Here is an 18878-nt window from a genome sequence, read left to right on the forward strand (position 1 = left end):
TATAGCCCTAATGTCTCCAAAGTATCTCCAGGCAAAACACGGCACTTAATGCCCATGCCTAGTCTAAATATTAACTGACAGCATTCCTTGCCTGCAGTCTGACTTAAAACCATGTCTCACCATATTCGATGCATTTTCTTACTATGATGCATCAATTCTTTTCTCTTTAGGAGCACAAGTAGCTCATGTTCTTGTTTTTGTTAAAAGTGAAAATTCTTTAAATACACCTGTCTTTTCTACTGCACAGCTTTGCAAAACAGTTCTTAATCCCACAGTTTCTTTAAACTTGATTAAATGTAAGGTACTGCATCCTCCCATGCTTAGAGGGTTATTTAATATACAAGTCTTGAACTTCAACGGCTCCATAGTTTATGTGAACATTACCACTGCTTGGAAAAGGTCCCCAAAGGAATGTACAGGGCAAAATTGTACATATTGCCTACCTTGACCTGGCCAAGACATTCAATACAATATTGTAGACAAGCTCACTAAATTAAGAACAAACCCCTACTTCACCCACTAGATAGCCATCTGGCTCAAAGACAGGAAACAGCAAGTCAGGATAATGGAGTCTACTACCAAAAAAGGACAGTCTCTCAGGGCTCAGTACTGGGTCCACTTCTTTTTGACATCTACTTCTCTGAAGTGAAGGTTAGAGTCAATGACTGCTAGCTGTCCAAGTTCACAAATGGTTGCAAACTAGGTGCAGTCACTGGATCTCCCCAAAACCTAAAACCCTCCAAAAAGATGTGAATCTGACTAATAATTGATGCCAGAGCCTCTGTCTAAAACTCAATGCTAAGAAGTACATAAGAGTTTATTTTAGAAGGATTGCCACCCTCGCAAGTTACCACATTGATGACACATTGCAGAGAGCAGAGCCAGTGGTCAGGGATTTGGGATTGCAGTGACTTGGCCTTTGACCCTCATGTAACTATTATTAGACCAATCATAGAATACAGTGCTCCCTTCAGCATGTACAAGACCAAGCATATGCAACAACTGGAGGTTTCATGGAGGTTACTCACAAAATAATACATGGTGTAGGCATCCTTGTTCTGCGCACACCACCTCAAGGCCTTATCCTTATACTCAATCTCTCAAATCTCTCACAGGTTCCTTAGAGGTAACCTACGACTGGCCTGCAAGGCATCATCTGATCAAGTCTTAATGGAAACATTGCACAGCTACAAAACAAATACCATCAGCAGCACCAAATCCAGGGATATCTCATCTGCAACATTAATAAGACATGCTGACGGTACAGCACCTTTTATGGAGCAGGCTTCCCATGCACATGAAACAGAGCTCTTCCCAGACCTATTCAAGTGCAGTTTGGATCTATGAATGGCAACTCATAACTTTACCCTGGTCTGGCACCTCAGTCTCTATTAGAGAAAGGTACCTTGTAAATGCTTGACCACTTGTGCTCAAGTCATACTGTATATACCCCAAAGAAACTATGGGACCAAAACCCGGCTATTATTTTTGGAAAGCATAACTAAAGTCCCACTAGGGCAGATTAGTATTCCCCTATGATCCTATGGTTACTGTTACAACATATTTCCATGTTATAATTTTTTTTTAATTTGACTTAGATATTATCTTACATACCTCCATTTCTTTTTTATTAATTATTTCAAGCATGTTAATTTGTTCTATATAAATCAATCACTTTTAATAAAATCAGGTTTGTTTTTCTTGAAATTTTGCTTCTTGTTTGACCATTTCAAAGCTCATTATAAACATTTCTGCAGTCCCTGTAGGACATTATGCCCCAGTAAAAATAAAATTTGAAAACAAATGGCAAGATCTCTGAAGGCTAACAGTAACTCCTGAACCTCTCTCTACAATCTTTACATTTGTATTTCTCAAAGGAAAAAAAAAGTGTTATATATCTTAAAGCATCTTTACCTTTACCTACAATAAGGAAGAACCATAAATGAGTGGAATTAAGTAATCAATAATAATCCTATCATTTATGTGTCAAGAAGTTAAGAAAACGCAGTGAACCATTGGGAGGGGGAGTTAGATTTCCAGCTATTATTGAAGCATTCATAGAATTACAGTCCGTTAGTTCAGGTGCAAAACCTTGAGATCATTGCTAGAGAGATTAGTACTCTTCTGAAATCCAGCGATAAGTCAGCTATGAAATTCCTTGGAAATATGAATGATGAGGATCTCTGATATTAGACTATTAAAGATGACAGCAGAAATTAAAAGTATTGCATATACAGACAGAGACTCAATTGTCTGTAATCTTTTCCCTAAAATGGTGGTAGTCATTATACCCCAACAATATCACTGTGGGTTTCCTAATGTTAAACCTAGTTTCTGGTACAATGATAATATCATAATCATTTGCAAATATTCTGCTTTAAAGTTTTAAAAGTTTATTATTTAAACCTTTAAAACTGCAAATATAGAATCCCAGCTTAACAGAGCTTTTCCCCATTTCCATAGATATATTAATGGAGTACATGAAACTTTTTTGCAAGTTGTGTCACATTTGAAGTCAGACATTTGTTCCCTTTGTGGCAAAGATGAAAATGATTTTATTCAAATTAATTATGTTATTTCAAGAAGCTGCTCCCGAAAAACTACAACTTTAGTACCCTGAGAGATAAAAACAAATATCTTCCCACTGAGCTGACTAGCTTGCTGGAAATTAGTGGGACACAAGGTAAGAAACAGTAGAATATCAGTAAAAACAACTGCCCATGTCAGAAGGCCAGCTCTGTACTTCCTTACTGTTTCTACAAAGGACTCGTTTGAGATTTTGCCCAGGTCACTGATTCCCATCATTACTGTAATCATATCACATCCTATTAAGGGGAATTCATGTTCATAACTGCTTTTTTTATCTCACTGATACTAACCTCTCTCAGGCAAGACCTAGGGTTCTCAAGTCAATTGGTCCTAAGTATCTTTTCCTTATACTCAAAATGCTTATTCCTCTAGCCCCACATCTGCATGTCTCATAATATTTTATACATCCTTGGATAGCGAGACAGAGATTTGAGACAGTGGGGTACTATTTTTATCTATACTTCCAAAGAGAACCATATTAGTTATTACTATCAGTACGGTTTCTACCTCCCCTATACCCCCTACCACTCTCTGTCTTTTCTTCTCCTGTATAGGTGAAATAAGATTATCACAGACTTCACAGATAAAATCAGGGATGTTGCAACTGTCAATCCTTTTTCTCAGCTAGCCTCTTGAGCTTTGGAATTATCAAAATCATAGAGGTGTAAGTAAATGCTATGTCTAATACTAGTTCACCTAAATCTACCTGCACTGTTGTAGAAACCGTAGTTCTGTTCAGTTTTAAGTCTACATACTACCTCATTAGTTTAAGACATTTGCTATGTGTCATTACTAAAAGTGTTTGTGTCATGATTATTTGCAAAGGTATTGCATATTAAATGCTGCCATAGATATCCCTTACATGAGGTTATGCTCATAGAATTTCTCTCTCTCTCTCTTCCATACTTTGTGTTGTTTATAAAAAAAGATAACATCAATAATGAGAACTTATATTCACAAAAATAGGAGTGGCAGAAGTTGCTTGTGGAAAATGACACTTAGCGATGTGGTCCATCCCATATGCATCGTATTCAGTTAGTTTTGTTTCAGCAAATGGGGATGCAATGCATTAACACTAGTAAATAGGCTGTTTGAACTGGTTTATGGTTGATTTCAATAAGGGTCCCTTGACTATATATGGTCTGAAGGTGCACTATCCTATTTATGAGGGTAAGGGCTTGAATGGTATCTTGGCAAGATGGAGGATGACAGTGCTACACTTATGGAGGAGAGGATGGCAATTACAGCAATGCTGACATCCCTAAGGGCCTTGTTGAAATCTGCAGCTCTGCAAGCACAGCAAAAAAAAGAAAGGCCTGTTGCATTTCATGAGGCTGATGTTTAAACACTGAAGTGGTTTTGATCCAGTAATGCTCAACTTTACTGAATCAACAATATCTAACAGCAATGCATTCAAGTCACCTGCAGGACTTGCAGAAAAGTAGGGAGCAGCTTGAGTTGAAAATCAATGTTCTGGAGAACTGAAAAAATCAAAACTAAGGCAAAAGGATCCAGCTGACAGTTTAAATGAGCACTTTTGTAAAGTTTAATAACTAAACATCATCAGGGTTCATTGGGTTACTCAGAAAAATACAACTGGTAATCTGCCTATATATTTCATCTTAAAATTTCTAGATTATAAAGATAATGAGGCTACCTTGAAGACAATAACAGAGAATGGAAACATTTCTAAGATAGCTGGTCATGGTGTTACAATAACTCCAGGTTACAGTATCCCGTTTTACTTCAAAAGAAAGCAGATGCTGCACCTTTTGTATGCCTTTAGGGATCTGGGATACAAAGGTAATGTTTGGTTCCCAGCAGTGTTGTGGGTTTGTAAAGGGTCCTTACACACCGTTTTTATATGCCACATGAGCAGTCGTATGCACACAAGGTCGGAAAAAGGGACACAGTTTGGTTTAAAATTTTCCACAGAAACAACTGTGGCAAAAAAATGATATGGATGTTGATCAGAGGGTTGTAACTGGTGATGCAGGCCAGACTGTACACAAGGAACTGGTGGGGGATTGCTGATCTTTTGGTTACTTATAATAAATTAGGAGTGCTACCAAAAATAATGAGTTATGCCAAAGACCTGTAGTACTAGTCCAAACAATGCAGAAAAACAAAGTACAGGTCACCACTGAATCTGTTCTTAAAAACTTCTTCTTTAATAAAAGTAAGCGCTTTTGGAACAATCCTTCATCAGACATGATTTTAACATCAATAAAACAGCCATATTTAAAATACATTTCATCCAATCATTTGCTCTTAAAAGCCCGCCTTTTTTGTAACACTGGTTTAATTGGTAAGACATCATTAAGCCCAGGTGGTCTATGGGCTCTGAGATCCACAATCCATTTGGATTCAGCTAATGCTGTTCTGTGTTGAATATCCCCTCCCCTGTCACTAACTACAATGTTTACTATACATCTAAACTTAAAGGTGTGCGTAGGGTATTGATTTATATGCCTATATAAGGCATTACTCTCTTGTCCTGTTCTGATATTGCTAATATGTTGTAAAATACGGACTTTCAACATGTTGTTTGTCATCCCTACATAAAAACATTCACACTGTTCACAATTAGCCATATACACCAGATGTTTAGTTCTACATGTTGCCCTCCCTTTAAATGTGAATTTTTGTCTCATATCAGGGTGTTGATATTCAATGTCACTGTTGATGTATTTACAAGCCTTGCAATTGCCACAGGGATGTGTGCCTATATTAAATTCAGGAGTATGTCTCCTATCCAAATGTACCTCTTTACATAACAAATCCTTGAGATTGTTATTCCTTCTGTAACGAAACATGGGACGTTCAGCTACTATATCTTTAAGGCCAATATCACTCCTTAGAATGTTCCAGTTATTTTGTACTATCTTACATATGTCTTTGATGTTACTGCCATATGTAAAAAGAAGGGTAGATTGATCATTCTTATAACTATGAGTGGTGGTAATTGTCCCTCTATCCTTGGCAGATGTCCGCATCCATGGCCTATTGTGCGTCTGTCTATGTATAACATTGTTACTTACTGCATTGCTAACCACATCACTCCTATAGCCCCTTTCTGTAAAATGTTGGCTCAACTTGGATAACTCACCCTCACAGCACACATCTTCTGAACACACCCTAGATATTCTGCCCACTTGGCTCTTGACAATGTTGGGAAAGATGTGTCTGGGGTGCATGCTATCATAAGATAACAATGTATTCCGCCAGCACTGTTTCCTGTGTAGTTTGGAAGTGAAACCATGTTCATTTTGTTCCACACAAACATCCAGGAACTCAATATAGGTATAGGAAGTTTTGGAACTAAAAGTCAAAAAAGTAGTGGTAGTATGCAAAAAAGCCAAGAACCTCTCGAAGGTGGGTGGATCCCCATCCCACAAAATAAAAACATCATCCACAAATCTGACATAAAGGGCTACATATCTACCCCATTCTTGATTATTAAGGATTGTCTCGGTTTCCCATTTGGACAAAACCAGATTGGCATAAGTATTGGCACAGGGGGTGCCCATGGCCACCCCCTGTGCCTGTCTATATATGGATCCAGGTCCTATAAAGACATTGTTGTGCAAGACCAAAGATAATAAATCCTGCACTGTTTGTCGCTTATGTTCAGTCGCTCCCAACCTTCTTATAACTTCTCCCACTGCTGTTATCCCATATTGGTGTTCTATAACAGTAAATAAACTGTTAACATCCAATGTGGCCATCAAAAGACTATTCCCATTTCGTTTGGTAACTGCGGCTAAAAGCCCCAGGAAGTGCCCTGTATCCCTAAGTATATTGTCTAACTTATCTAAATATGGTTTCAATGTAAATTCCAACCAAATAGAAATGTTTTCCGTGACCCACCCCCTCCCCAAAACAATGGGTCTGAGTGGTGGGTCCGTCAGAGACTTATGTATCTTAGGCAGGGCTTTAAATATAGGCGTAACAGACTTGTCTATCTTTAAGAACTCATAAACTTCTTGTTCTATCACACCCCTTACTAATAGGTGATGAAGCTGACAATGTACATTGTCTATAATCATTCTGATTTGTAGTGGATTGATGGATATATATGCACCATCTGATGTTAATGTTTCTTTCAATTTGTTCTCATACCAGTGAGTATCTAACACTACGATAGCTCCCCCCTTATCTGCCATCTTAATGGTTATCTCTTTTCTTTCCATAAGTCCATGTAGGGCAGTCCTTTGTGTGGGCGTAAGATTGTAATAACCATGTGCACTTCGTCCTTCAAAATATTTAAAAAGGTTATTTTCACAGCCATTCATAAACAAATTAAGTGTGGGTGTAAAGTTAGGAATAAAAGTACTGGGTTTCTTGGGTCCTAAACCACCTCTGACTTCATTGTCAAAAATCAATTTGAGCATGACACCCCTACAAAACAACATTAAATCAAAAACAATATCACTGTATGCGCATTGTTTGCTGGGGACAAAAGTCAAACCCTTATTTAAAACATCTATCTCATCAGTGCTTAACTCATATTGTGATAAATTATATACAATATCATTGCACATACTGCCAGTCACTGTACGGTCCTCCGACGCTTGTCTGTAATCCTGTCCTCGCTTAAGGACCTCTTCCCTGCTCCTTTCCTCCTCACAGGAGCCAGTAAGTTTCCCAAAAAATGTAGGGACCCTGCATATGTTTTCGGTCGAGCCCCTGTTTGTTTGTCGCTTTCCCTTGCTGTAGCCACCTCAGAGCTGGGAACTCCCCCAGAAGTTGATGCATGTTCCAAGCCGAAAATGTGTCTCACTATTAGGAAACACATTATCAAGAGGCAAGGTATTGCTGTTGTTCAAAGCGGTCTCCTCCATAACTTCCCTAGCATATGCACGGCTCGTGACCGCGCTACTCCTGCATTGAGGCGTTCCTTCCGCGATGTTCCTCGCCTCCGTTCCAGGTGGTTGTGACTGTGTAACAACCATTCTAGTCCCCGATGAAACTGTATCCACTATGACTGCTACTGGGTGTATCTCTGAGACCTGCGTGGTCTCTGAGCGTGTTGTCGTCGTCAATAGAGGATGTCTCTCAGTGGCGTTGGCTCGTTCCCTGTATCTGGGCCAAACGAAGATGTTTCCTTCAGTAAAATCGGAGTGGTCTCTCCTTATTTTACTTAACTTAGTTTCTTTCAGTTTATCTGCTTCCTTCGATAAACGAAGCAGGGCTGATGAAAGTCTCTCCTTGCTTTGATCGTCGGAAAAGTCCGTCTGTAATCTCAAATGTATAGAAGCTACCTCTTGCTTCAGATTGGCCAATTCAGGTGCAAAAAAATTAATTAATAGCTTCATGTACTCCATGCTCGTGTGTAGATTAAGAGCCTGCCATTGTGCTAACAAATCAGGGTACCTGTCGCCCTGTGCAGGCATGCACAGGACTCTCATACCCCTAGGGACAATACCATATTTTATACAAGCTTCTAGATGAAAAGCCTGCCACTGCAGGCGCTGCATTTTACCCGCCTTGTAGTTCCACTCTTTGAGTAAATCCTCAAAGGCTCTATCCACTGCTGCTGGTGCTTTTCTACCATGTAATCCGTCCCTTTGGATACCAAGACCCAAATCAAGGAGCGGGTTGCCTAAAGTATCCGCTTCTGTGGCAAATTTGCCATAAACAATTCCTCCAAAGGCACCACACGAACAGATTCAGTGGTGACCTGTACTTTGTTTTTCTGCATTGTTTGGACTAGTACTACAGGTCTTTGGCATAACTCATTATTTTTGGTAGTATTTCTTTTCACTTTATTGGTGACGTTATGCCAGCTGAACAAGTTATACTTACCAAAGAGGACAATCTTACTGCTTCGTGTGATTTACTCAAAGAGTGGAACTACAAGGCGGGTAAAATGCAGCGCCTGCAGTGGCAGGCTTTTCATCTAGAAGCTTGTATAAAATATGGTATTGTCCCTAGGGGTATGAGAGTCCTGTGCATGCCTGCACAGGGCGACAGGTACCCTGATTTGTTAGCACAATGGCAGGCTCTTAATCTACACACGAGCATGGAGTACATGAAGCTATTAATTAATTTTTTTGCACCTGAATTGGCCAATCTGAAGCAAGAGGTAGCTTCTATACATTTGAGATTACAGACGGACTTTTCCGACGATCAAAGCAAGGAGAGACTTTCATCAGCCCTGCTTCGTTTATCGAAGGAAGCAGATAAACTGAAAGAAACTAAGTTAAGTAAAATCAGGAGAGACCACTCCGATTTTACTGAAGGAAACATCTTTGTTTGGCCCAGATACAGGGAACAAGCCAACGCCACTGAGAGACATCCTCTATTGACAACGACAACATGCTCAGAGACCACGCAGGTCTCAGAGATACACCCAGTAGCAGTCATAGTGGATACAGTTTCATCGGGACTAGAATGGTTGTTACACAGTCACAACCACCTGGAACAGAGGCGAGGAACATCGCGGAAGGAACGCCTCAATGCAGGAGTAAAGCGGCAGTCGAAACGAGCCGTGCATATGCTAGGGAAGTTATGGAGGAGACCGCTTTGAACAACAGCAATACCTTTCCTCTTGATAATGTGTTTCCTAATAGTGAGACACATTTTCCAAGGCCATGGAACATGCATCAACTTCTGGGGGAGTTCCCAGCTCTGAGGTGGCTACAGCAAGGGAAAGCGACAAACAAACAGGGGCTCGACCGAAAACATATGCAGGGTCCCTACATTTTTTGGGAACTTACCGCCCTGTGAGGAGGAAAGGAGCAGGGAAGAGGTCCTGGAGGACAGGATTATAGACAAGCGTCGGAGGACCCTACAGTGACTTGAAGTATGTGCAATGATATTGTATATAATTTATCACAATATGAGTTAAGCACTGATGAGATAGATGTTTTAAATAAGGGTTTGACTTTTGTCCCCAGCAAACAATGCGCATACAGTGATATTGTTTTTGATTTAATGTTGTTTTGTAGGGGTGTCATGCTCAAATTGATTTTTGACAATGAAGTCAGAGGTGGTTTAGGACCCAAGAAACCCAGTACTTTTATTCCTAACTTTACACCCACACTTAATTTGTTTATGAATGGCTGTGAAAATGACCTTTTTAAATATTTTGAAGGACGAAGTGCACATGGTTATTACAATCTTACGCCCACACAAAGGACTGCCCTACATGGACTTATGGAAAGAAAAGAGATAACCATTAAGATGGCAGATAAGGGGGGAGCTATCGTAGTGTTAGATACACACTGGTATGAGAACAAATTGAAAGAAACATTAACATCAGATGGTGCATATATATCCATCAATCCACTACAAATCAGAATGATTATAGACAATGTACATTGTCAGCTTCATCACCTATTAGTAAGGGGTGTGATAGAACAAGAAGTTTATGAGTTCTTAAAGATAGACAAGCCTGTTACGCCTATATTTAAAGCCCTGCCTAAGATACATAAGTCTCTGACAGACCCACCACTCAGACCCATTGTTTCGGGGAGAGGGTGGGTCACGGAAAACATTTCTATATGGTTGGAATTTACATTGAAACCATATTTAGATAAGTTAGACAATATACTTAGGGATACAGGGCACTTCCTGGGGCTTTTAGCCGCAGTTACCAAACGAAATGGGAATAGTCTTTTGATGGCCACATTGGATGTTAACAGTTTATTTACTGTTATAGAACACCAATATGGGATAACAGCAGTGGGAGAAGTTATAAGCAGGTTGGGAGCGACTGAACATGTTTACAAACAGTGCAGGATTTATTATCTTTGGTCTTGCACAACAATGTCTTTATAGGACCTGGATCCATATATAGACAGGCACAGGGGGTGGCCATGGGCACCCCCTGTGCCAATACTTATGCCAATCTGGTTTTGTCCAAATGGGAAACCGAGACAATCCTTAATAATCAAGAATGGGGTAGATATGTAGCCCTTTATGTCAGATTTGTGGATGATGTTTTTATTTTGTGGGATGGGGATCCACCCACCTTCGAGAGGTTCTTGGCTTTTTTGCATACTACCACTACTTTTTTGACTTTTAGTTCCAAAACTTCCTATACCCATATTGAGTTCCTGGATGTTTGTGTGGAACAAAATGAACATGGTTTCACTTCCAAACTACACAGGAAACAGTGCTGGCGGAATACATTGTTATCTTATGATAGCATGCACCCCAGACACATCTTTCCCAACATTGTCAAGAGCCAAGTGGGCAGAATATCTAGGGTGTGTTCAGAAGATGTGTGCTGTGAGGGTGAGTTATCCAAGTTGAGCCAACATTTTACAGAAAGGGGCTATAGGAGTGATGTGGTTAGCAATGCAGTAAGTAACAATGTTATACATAGACAGACGCACAATAGGCCATGGATGCGGACATCTGCCAAGGATAGAGGGACAGTTACCACCACTCATAGTTATAAGAATGATCAATCTACCCTTCTTTTTACATATGGCAGTAACATCAAAGACATATGTAAGATAGTACAAAATAACTGGAACATTCTAAGGAGTGATATTGGCCTTAAAGATATAGTAGCTGAACGTCCCATGTTTCGTTACAGAAGGAATAACAATCTCAAGGATTTGTTATGTAAAGAGGTACATTTGGATAGGAGACATACTCCTGAATTTAATATAGGCACACATCCCTGTGGCAATTGCAAGGCTTGTAAATACATCAACAGTGACATTGAATATCAACACCCTGATATGAGACAAAAATTCACATTTAAAGGGAGGGCAACATGTAGAACTAAACATCTGGTGTATATGGCTAATTGTGAACAGTGTGAATGTTTTTATGTAGGGATGACAAACAACATGTTGAAAGTCCGTATTTTACAACATATTAACATTATCAGAACAGGACAAGAGAGTAATGCCTTATATAGGCATATAAATCAATACCCTACGCACACCTTTAAGTTTAGATGTATAGTAAACATTGTAGTTAGTGACAGGGGAGGGGATATTCAACACAGAACAGCATTAGCTGAATCCAAATGGATTGTGGATCTCAGAGCCCATAGACCACCTGGGCTTACTGATGTCTTACCAATTAAACCAGTGTTACAAAAAAGGCGGGCTTTTAAGAGCAAATGATTGGATGAAATGTATTTTAAATATGGCTGTTTTATTGATGTTAAAATCATGTCTGATGAAGGATTGTTCCGAAAGCGCTTACTTTTATTAAAGAAGAAGTTTTTAAGAACAGATTCAGTGGTGACCTGTACTTTGTTTTTCTGAATAAATTAGGAGTGCTTCTGGCTTACTCTTATGGAACTGGGTGAGAAGGGGCAGAAGACATGATTTTTACTGCAGTGGAGTTCAATCATTTAGAACAATTTTGGGGTGTGCAATTGGAGATAGAGAACTCTGAAGGGATGGAGATCAGTGTAAAGAATTCAAGTCAGGAAATGTAAATGGAGACTGTAATATCAGGATATTATTTCTCTTTTTTGATGTTATACACTTTTTTTTGTTCCTGTGATATATTCACCTTCTTTGTAATTGATGCCCTCCTCTGTATGGTCATTATTGGGAATACCCTGAGTATATATTGGCTGTTGTGTATTTTATTGTTTTAGGAGTGGGAATTGTGTTGTGACAAGTACAGATAAGTTCAAATTGTAGCTTGAACAGCCTAATGTGATTGCTGTACGCGTTAGGATCTTACTGGTGTGTTGAGTAAAGACAGGATATGGAAGGCTAGGCTATACACCGTGGTAGGAAAGTTCCAGTTCTTGCCCTTATAATTTACATTAACATGGACACAGTCACCTCTAGCATCTATCAAATGTTGGTGTTTTTTTGTTTCCTTTTGGGGTTTTTGGTGGTATTTTAGCTTTTGATATTAGACTACATAACATTGTATCTAAACTTATCCGGAGATGATGGTGGGTCATTAAAGAGATAATAGTCACCAGAAAATGTTGTTTATGTAATGTAAAGGATGCATCTCCTGTCTCTAGTTCTAATGCCTTAATTTGAACTGTGCTCAAATGCAGAGCACGGTACAGGTGTTTTTTACAGAAATCTAAATTAAAGAAAATGACAGTGACACCAGCCTTTCAGAAAGACGTTAGGCTACTATCCTGTGTTTCTTACTCTAAGAGGTGAGTGGCTATTTTGATACACCAGTCCTTTGGATGGGAAATTGATAGAGTACTAATGGATGATATGGCCCAACAGATCATTGCTCAAGTTAATGCTGAGCAGAGCCCCCTGTTATTAGACAACTTTTATGGACAATCCAAAGGTTCTGAATGGATTTCTTAGAGGTATAGCCTCACTTTTTCATTCCTCTTGGGAACTTGTGGTGGTGGTGGACACTTTAATGTAGTGAATGTTCCAGTGCTTGACAGAATCCCTAACTGAACAACAAGGCTTCCCAGAGTATCAAAGGAGATGCAGTATTTTGTAGGGGGGTTCAGTTATGTGATATTTGGAGGGAGCATAACCAATCCCCTTTGAATTACACATATGCACATGGTGGTGTCAAGTACTTTGGACTACTGGTTAGTGGTCATATGGCTGTTAAACAAGATGAGATTTCATTCCATGGTTACATTCATTCAGAGACATAAACCAAGGGAGACCCCCCCCCCTTTCACACTGGAAATTTAGTCTGCTTTTCTTGTGGGTCAAACATGTACAAGCAGAGTTAAGCTAGCAAATACTTTGCTTTGGGAACTTTTGTTTGTTGCCTAATCATAATATGTTCCTATATAAGTGCTTTAAATTTAAGAGTAGAGACCTCACCAGACTAGTTTAGTCCACAAAAGATGAGGCAAGAATATAATACCTAGCTGTTTGCACAGCTAGATACCATAGAGAAGGAGTTTATAAGAAAGAAGTACAGTAATAAGGATGTTTTATAGGAAATTAAGTATCTGAAATATGAGATCAAGCAAGCCTAATACCAGAAAGTTAATGAGAAATGGGAAATATTTACACTTTACTAGGCTTCAGGCATTTCATCTAAATAACCTGTTTCCATGGAAATGCAAAGAGTACACCTAGGGTTCATATATTACAGCCCTTAGGGATGCCACAGGAGTCCCGCACTTTGATTTTGCCCAGATCAAGAAGATATTAATAGAGGAGCACTCATTAACTGCTTATGTTGTAGGGGGTGGGGTGGGGGGAAGGCCTTTATTTATTAAAAAAAATAAAAAATAAAAAAGAATAAAGAACTACCGGCAGCTACCAACACAGACAAATATTTAATGTAAATCTCAGCGCTTCAGTAAAAACCTTCAAAGAGTACAAAAAAATCAAACCCCTGACATCCAATATAAATACACACCCTAATAAAATAATCAATTAAACAATTAACAATTAAACAATTAAAATTCAAAAGATAAAAAATAAAAAGTAAACATATATATGCTTTAAATTAACAGCCTCCAGTTGCAATCAAAATTAAGTTCCTGAGGATGTAAAGTACCATATTTAAGTATCAAAATACTTTCCTTATACGATAATTTCTTAACCAACATCCTATCTGAACACAAATCAACCTGAACTTTCTCCAAAATAGTATCAGGAACATCAGGAACCAAAAGGAAAATAGAAAACATTTCATGGAAGTTCATAATTCGGATCCATCTTGTTTAAAAGTTACTATTTTGGAGAAAGTTCACTTAATTTAAAGCACATATATGTTTACTTTTTATTTTTTATCTTTTGAATTGTAATTGTTAATTGTTGAAGGTTTTTACCGAAGCATTGAGATTTACATTAAATATTTGTCTGTGTTGGTAGCTGCCGGTTGCTGTTTTTTTCTTCATTTCTTAAAAGTCTACCACCTTCAGAGATTCAGAATCGTCTTTCATCTTTGAACAACCTTATCATATTCTGGGTGATGGAAAAGGCTGTTGAGATAATTCCTAATGGGACTTCCTAGCGACTGGATGGGACTGAAGTGGATATCTATATATACATTTTTAAAAGCTTCTAGCATGTCTTCTTCCTGTATTTTTATCAGTGAGCAATGATAGCACAGGGTTTTGCCAGGGCTGCAGACTAAACGGATTATGTTACTTAAGACACAAAAGGACCCACGAGTTTGCCAGCATTGCCCAAGTAGGGTATTGTGTCAAACACCTTGGCCAGGTCAAGGTAGGCAGTGTGAACCATTTTGCAGTCATCCATTGCTTTGGCAACCTGCTCAAGGATGTCCACCAGGATGAGTAGGCATGATCTGTCCTTGACGAAACCAAACTGGATAGAGTTCAGTGTCTGGTGGTTTACTATATCACTATTGATCATTTCCATGATAATTCTTTCCATGGCTTTACATATAAGACTAGTGAGATTTATGGCTCTTTAGTTTCTTGGGTCTGTAGATGGCCCAACTTTGTGAAAATAGATGAAAGTTGCTGTTCTCTATTCATATGGCATGAAGCCTGTTTGGAGGCTATTTTTAAATAACAATTCCAGAGGCCCTGATAGGTCATGTTTCATGGTATTTAGAAGGCATCCTGGGATATTGTCTATGCCCACTGATGCAGTGTTCTTGGTCTTAGAAAGAGCATTGAGGACCTGCTCCCTAGTGATAGCAGGGAGAGTTATATTTAATGGCATTTCCTGAGGGAAAGCTGAGGGGGAGAGAAGGGTAAAGTTGGAGCTGAATTTATTGGTCAGTAGGTTTGCTATATTTTCTGGCTCAGTATAGGTCGCTTCATTTACAATGAGCTCTGCACACAATTGTGAATTGCCTTTGAGGTTGCGGACATAGCTAAAGAATGTCTTGTGGTTGTCCTTGGCCTGGGAGTTCAGATTCATCTAAATTTTGACTTTGGTAGACTTTATTTGTCCTTTAGTTTGATGAGAGTGCTTTTATCCTGCTGGGTGCTGCACCTCCTAATTTTTGTCATGATTTTCTTCCTCCTATTATACAGCCTATTGATTTCTGTGATTCCACCAGAGTGGCTTGTTTTTCGAGTTAGTTCTGTACTTCTTCCAGGTGGTTACAGCTGCCTCTATGCAGCTATTAAGATGCTTGTACAAGGTTTCTGTGAACAGTTCTGCATAGGCAGCAGTGTTCTCAGGGTTTATGGAAGCTTAAAATTTTGCCAGGTTATCACTTAGTAGCAGGAGGTTAGCCTTAGATTAGTTTCTGAATATTCCAGGTTTAGCTGGGGTCCAGGTTTTATTTTTACTTGAAAGGAGACCATTTTGTGGTCTGACCCTTCCAAGGAAGACATTACAGTAGGGGGTGAGCAGCACTCTCCCATATTAATCAGGGCTAGATCCAGTATGGCTGCACCCCTGGTTGGTGTACTGACTACCTGGTTCAGGGAGTTTGTGTTTTCAAAATTCAGGAATCTCTGTGCCTTTATGTTTGGTATTGTATAGGATTCCCAGTTAATAGTGCTAATTAAAGTCGTCCATGAATATAGTACTGGTTTGGATGGTTAGTGTTTCTAATAAGTTTAAATACATGGTATATGTTTCCTGCATCATAGAGGGGGACCATAGGTGGCAAGGAAGTGATACTGGATTTTATCTATGGTGATATGAACATGGAGCAGCTCAAATGCATTGTCCTGTTTGACAAGCCTTGAGGTATATTTATTTTTGATGTAAATAGAGACACCTCCACCTTTAGTCCCTATCTGTGTAGTAGCTGGTCTAAATTTGTGGAAGGCATTATAACCTTGGACTGTAGGTGTGCTCTCCAGGGCCTTAAACCATGTCTCTGACCACACAGATATCAGCATTCTCTAGGGTGAAGAGAGGGAGTGGAGTTTTTTGTTTAGACTTCTAGCATTGACCAGCAATACCTTTAGATTTTCATGGCTTTGATTTGCTATGTCAGAAGTACTTTCAGTTTGGCATTGCCTAAAAAAAAAGCACTATGGGGGAAGACAATGTTTTAGCTAATAACTGAAAGCCTAGATGGGAGAGGTACAGACCATCCCTGGCAATGAAGCATGGTCTGTTGACCACCTTCTTCCAAGCTGACAAATATTACACCCCCTCATAATGACACCAGAAACTAAGCAAATTATTAAAGTCAATCATCGTTTGTTTGTATTGTGACATCATCCTTGGAGAAGGTAAAATGCTGCTCAAAGCAAGGCTTGTATCAGCCTGAGGCACACATTCTTAGAGCTCTATGATGTCTCTCTTCATATAGTCTAGGGAGGTATGTCTCCAGTCATTTTTTCTATTACTGAGTCATACTGGTACTTGTGGTCCACAGTGCATGCATAATGTGCTGGATCCTAGCCCCTGATAAGCAACTGACTATGGTTTTCTCCTTACTCAGTCTGGTGAGAGGGACATCAGTATGTCTCATGGTGGACCCTCCAATGTCCAAAATGTTGGACTGTGTGGTGGCTTTCTTTATGGGCTTAGAGTTAGAGGCTCCATGACATGTGGCTCTATGTGTTGATGTGGGTGTTGTTTTGAAAGAGTGCATTTGGGGCTGCTGAGGGTATTTGTTATCTGTACTTCATCAAGGAGTTTTTTGTGGTTTAGGAAGGTTACGTTTAAGTGCCTCAGCTTATGTGGGTCTATATGTCTGCACTGAATTGTATGTGATGGGTACAGTGTGTGCATTACTCTCAACCTGATTGCCTTATAGTTACCTATGAATCTAGGAACAGATCAAATAAAAATCAGAGTCAGAAATCAGCTGAGCAAACAGAGTAAGTATGGGTGATGCATAGATTTTGATAAATGGGATGTGCCTTCTGTCATAATATCATAACTTTTTTTTTACTCAACATTATCTCAGAAAATGAAAATTAGCTTTGTGTGAATTAGTTTTTGACATTTTCAACAATCCAATGTCAATAATTTCAATCCTGTTTTTCTGGGATTTTGCCTTCAAAAAATAGCTCTTTTCAACTTATCACCATCAGAATAGTTCAGGTACATTAAAACAAAAGGCATACAACTGTATGGTGCTATCACAAAAAGTGGAGGGTATAACAAAGCCCTTATTACATACCCATGTATGGTTTGGTTCCCGCTAAAGCCGTCGCTCGCTCTCCATTCCTGATTATTGTTGCAATATTAAAGTCTGTGAGATGTGCATGCCCTAGTAAAAAAAAGCTTGTCATAAGCAAAAAATAGTGGCTATCAACACATTAGTATAAATACAGCAATTGATATTGTTTCTGTAAAAACATTTGACATAAAATGTACATAAACTAGAAATTGCTTATTTTACTTAGACTGTCAGGTTGTGTGTGGGAGCATTTTATTTTCTGACCTTGTTCATCAAGAAGAATGTTATCAGGCTTGACGTCCCTGGAAAACAAAGAAAACATAATGAAACAAAACAATCCTGTAGAATAAACATTCATGTAAATGACAAGTAGCAACAGTAGCATTACATTTCTAACTGAATGGAATTAGTAATTTCCTGCCGTACTGAAAGCAGACCTCTCCTTGTCAGATAACAGAGCTGCTAGAATGACTATAAAATCATAAAATTAAAGCAAAACAAATGCAGTGCTATCTCTCCATAATCATAATATTCTAAAAACACTGAAGAAATAATCACAGCAGAAATAAAAAAATATGTAAGTATTAATACATTATTTTACTCTTTAAGTTTATTGACTGCACAGGCACAACAGATAGTCTATACTGCTCTGTATTTCCACTACAGATGCAAACAGCACAGAACATGCAATCCTCACAATCCACGTAGGTCACATTACCTGTGGATAATATGTTGGCTACGTAAATAGTCTAAGGCTAATGTCATTTCACACATGTAAAGCTTGACAGTCTCTTCTGTAAACTGTACATTCTGTTGTAAATGATATCGAAGATCACCCCCAAGGAGCAAATCTACTACCATAAACATGTCTTCCTCATCTTGAAAGGAGTACCTGTGGGGCAAATAAGATAAGTGTTAATCAATGTTAAAAAAAAAAAAAAAACAACCTAGTGTAATAAGTGCCACTGCATGCATAAAAGTTTCTTCTAACAATACAGACATGGAAAAAATACTTAATGTGCAGATATTTCTCAAAGAAGAGTTTAACTGGCACAGTACATTAATAGCTGAATCCTCCATAATGTGCTAATTCAGTACTGCATCAAAAATCTTACAAAAATGTAGCTTGAAAAGAAGTTTATATACCTAGCTCAAGTGAGATGTAACAAACATTCATTTGTAAGGGTTGTGCTAATATGGTTCACTACAAGACAAAGAGCAGACAACTATAAGTATAACATTAAAATATTAATTACGAACACCAATGACAACAACAAAGAACAGCTATGGCAGTATTAGCACTGGCCTAGAAAATAGTTTAACAGTTTATCAAC

At 38.8% G+C, this 18878-nt stretch overlaps 1 protein-coding gene across 1 annotated transcript in view; it reads right to left on the reverse strand.

The window, feature by feature from the left end:
- STK32C (serine/threonine kinase 32C) overlaps positions 1-18878 on the reverse strand; it is a 916526-nt gene that overhangs the window by 311592 nt on the left and 586056 nt on the right. The window contains exons 3-5 of the mRNA XM_044056813.1: positions 18263-18436; positions 17809-17846; positions 17545-17634 (exon numbers count right to left, since the gene is read on the reverse strand). Of these exons, the coding sequence (XP_043912748.1) occupies positions 17545-17634; positions 17809-17846; positions 18263-18436 (302 nt within the window). The remainder of the gene's footprint in view (positions 1-17544; positions 17635-17808; positions 17847-18262; positions 18437-18878) is intronic.

The sequence above is a fragment of the Protopterus annectens genome, chromosome 14.part0 (genome assembly GCF_019279795.1).
Source record: "Protopterus annectens isolate FY-2018-M chromosome 14.part0, PAN1.0, whole genome shotgun sequence".
Taxonomy (NCBI): Eukaryota; Metazoa; Chordata; order Ceratodontiformes; family Protopteridae; genus Protopterus; species Protopterus annectens.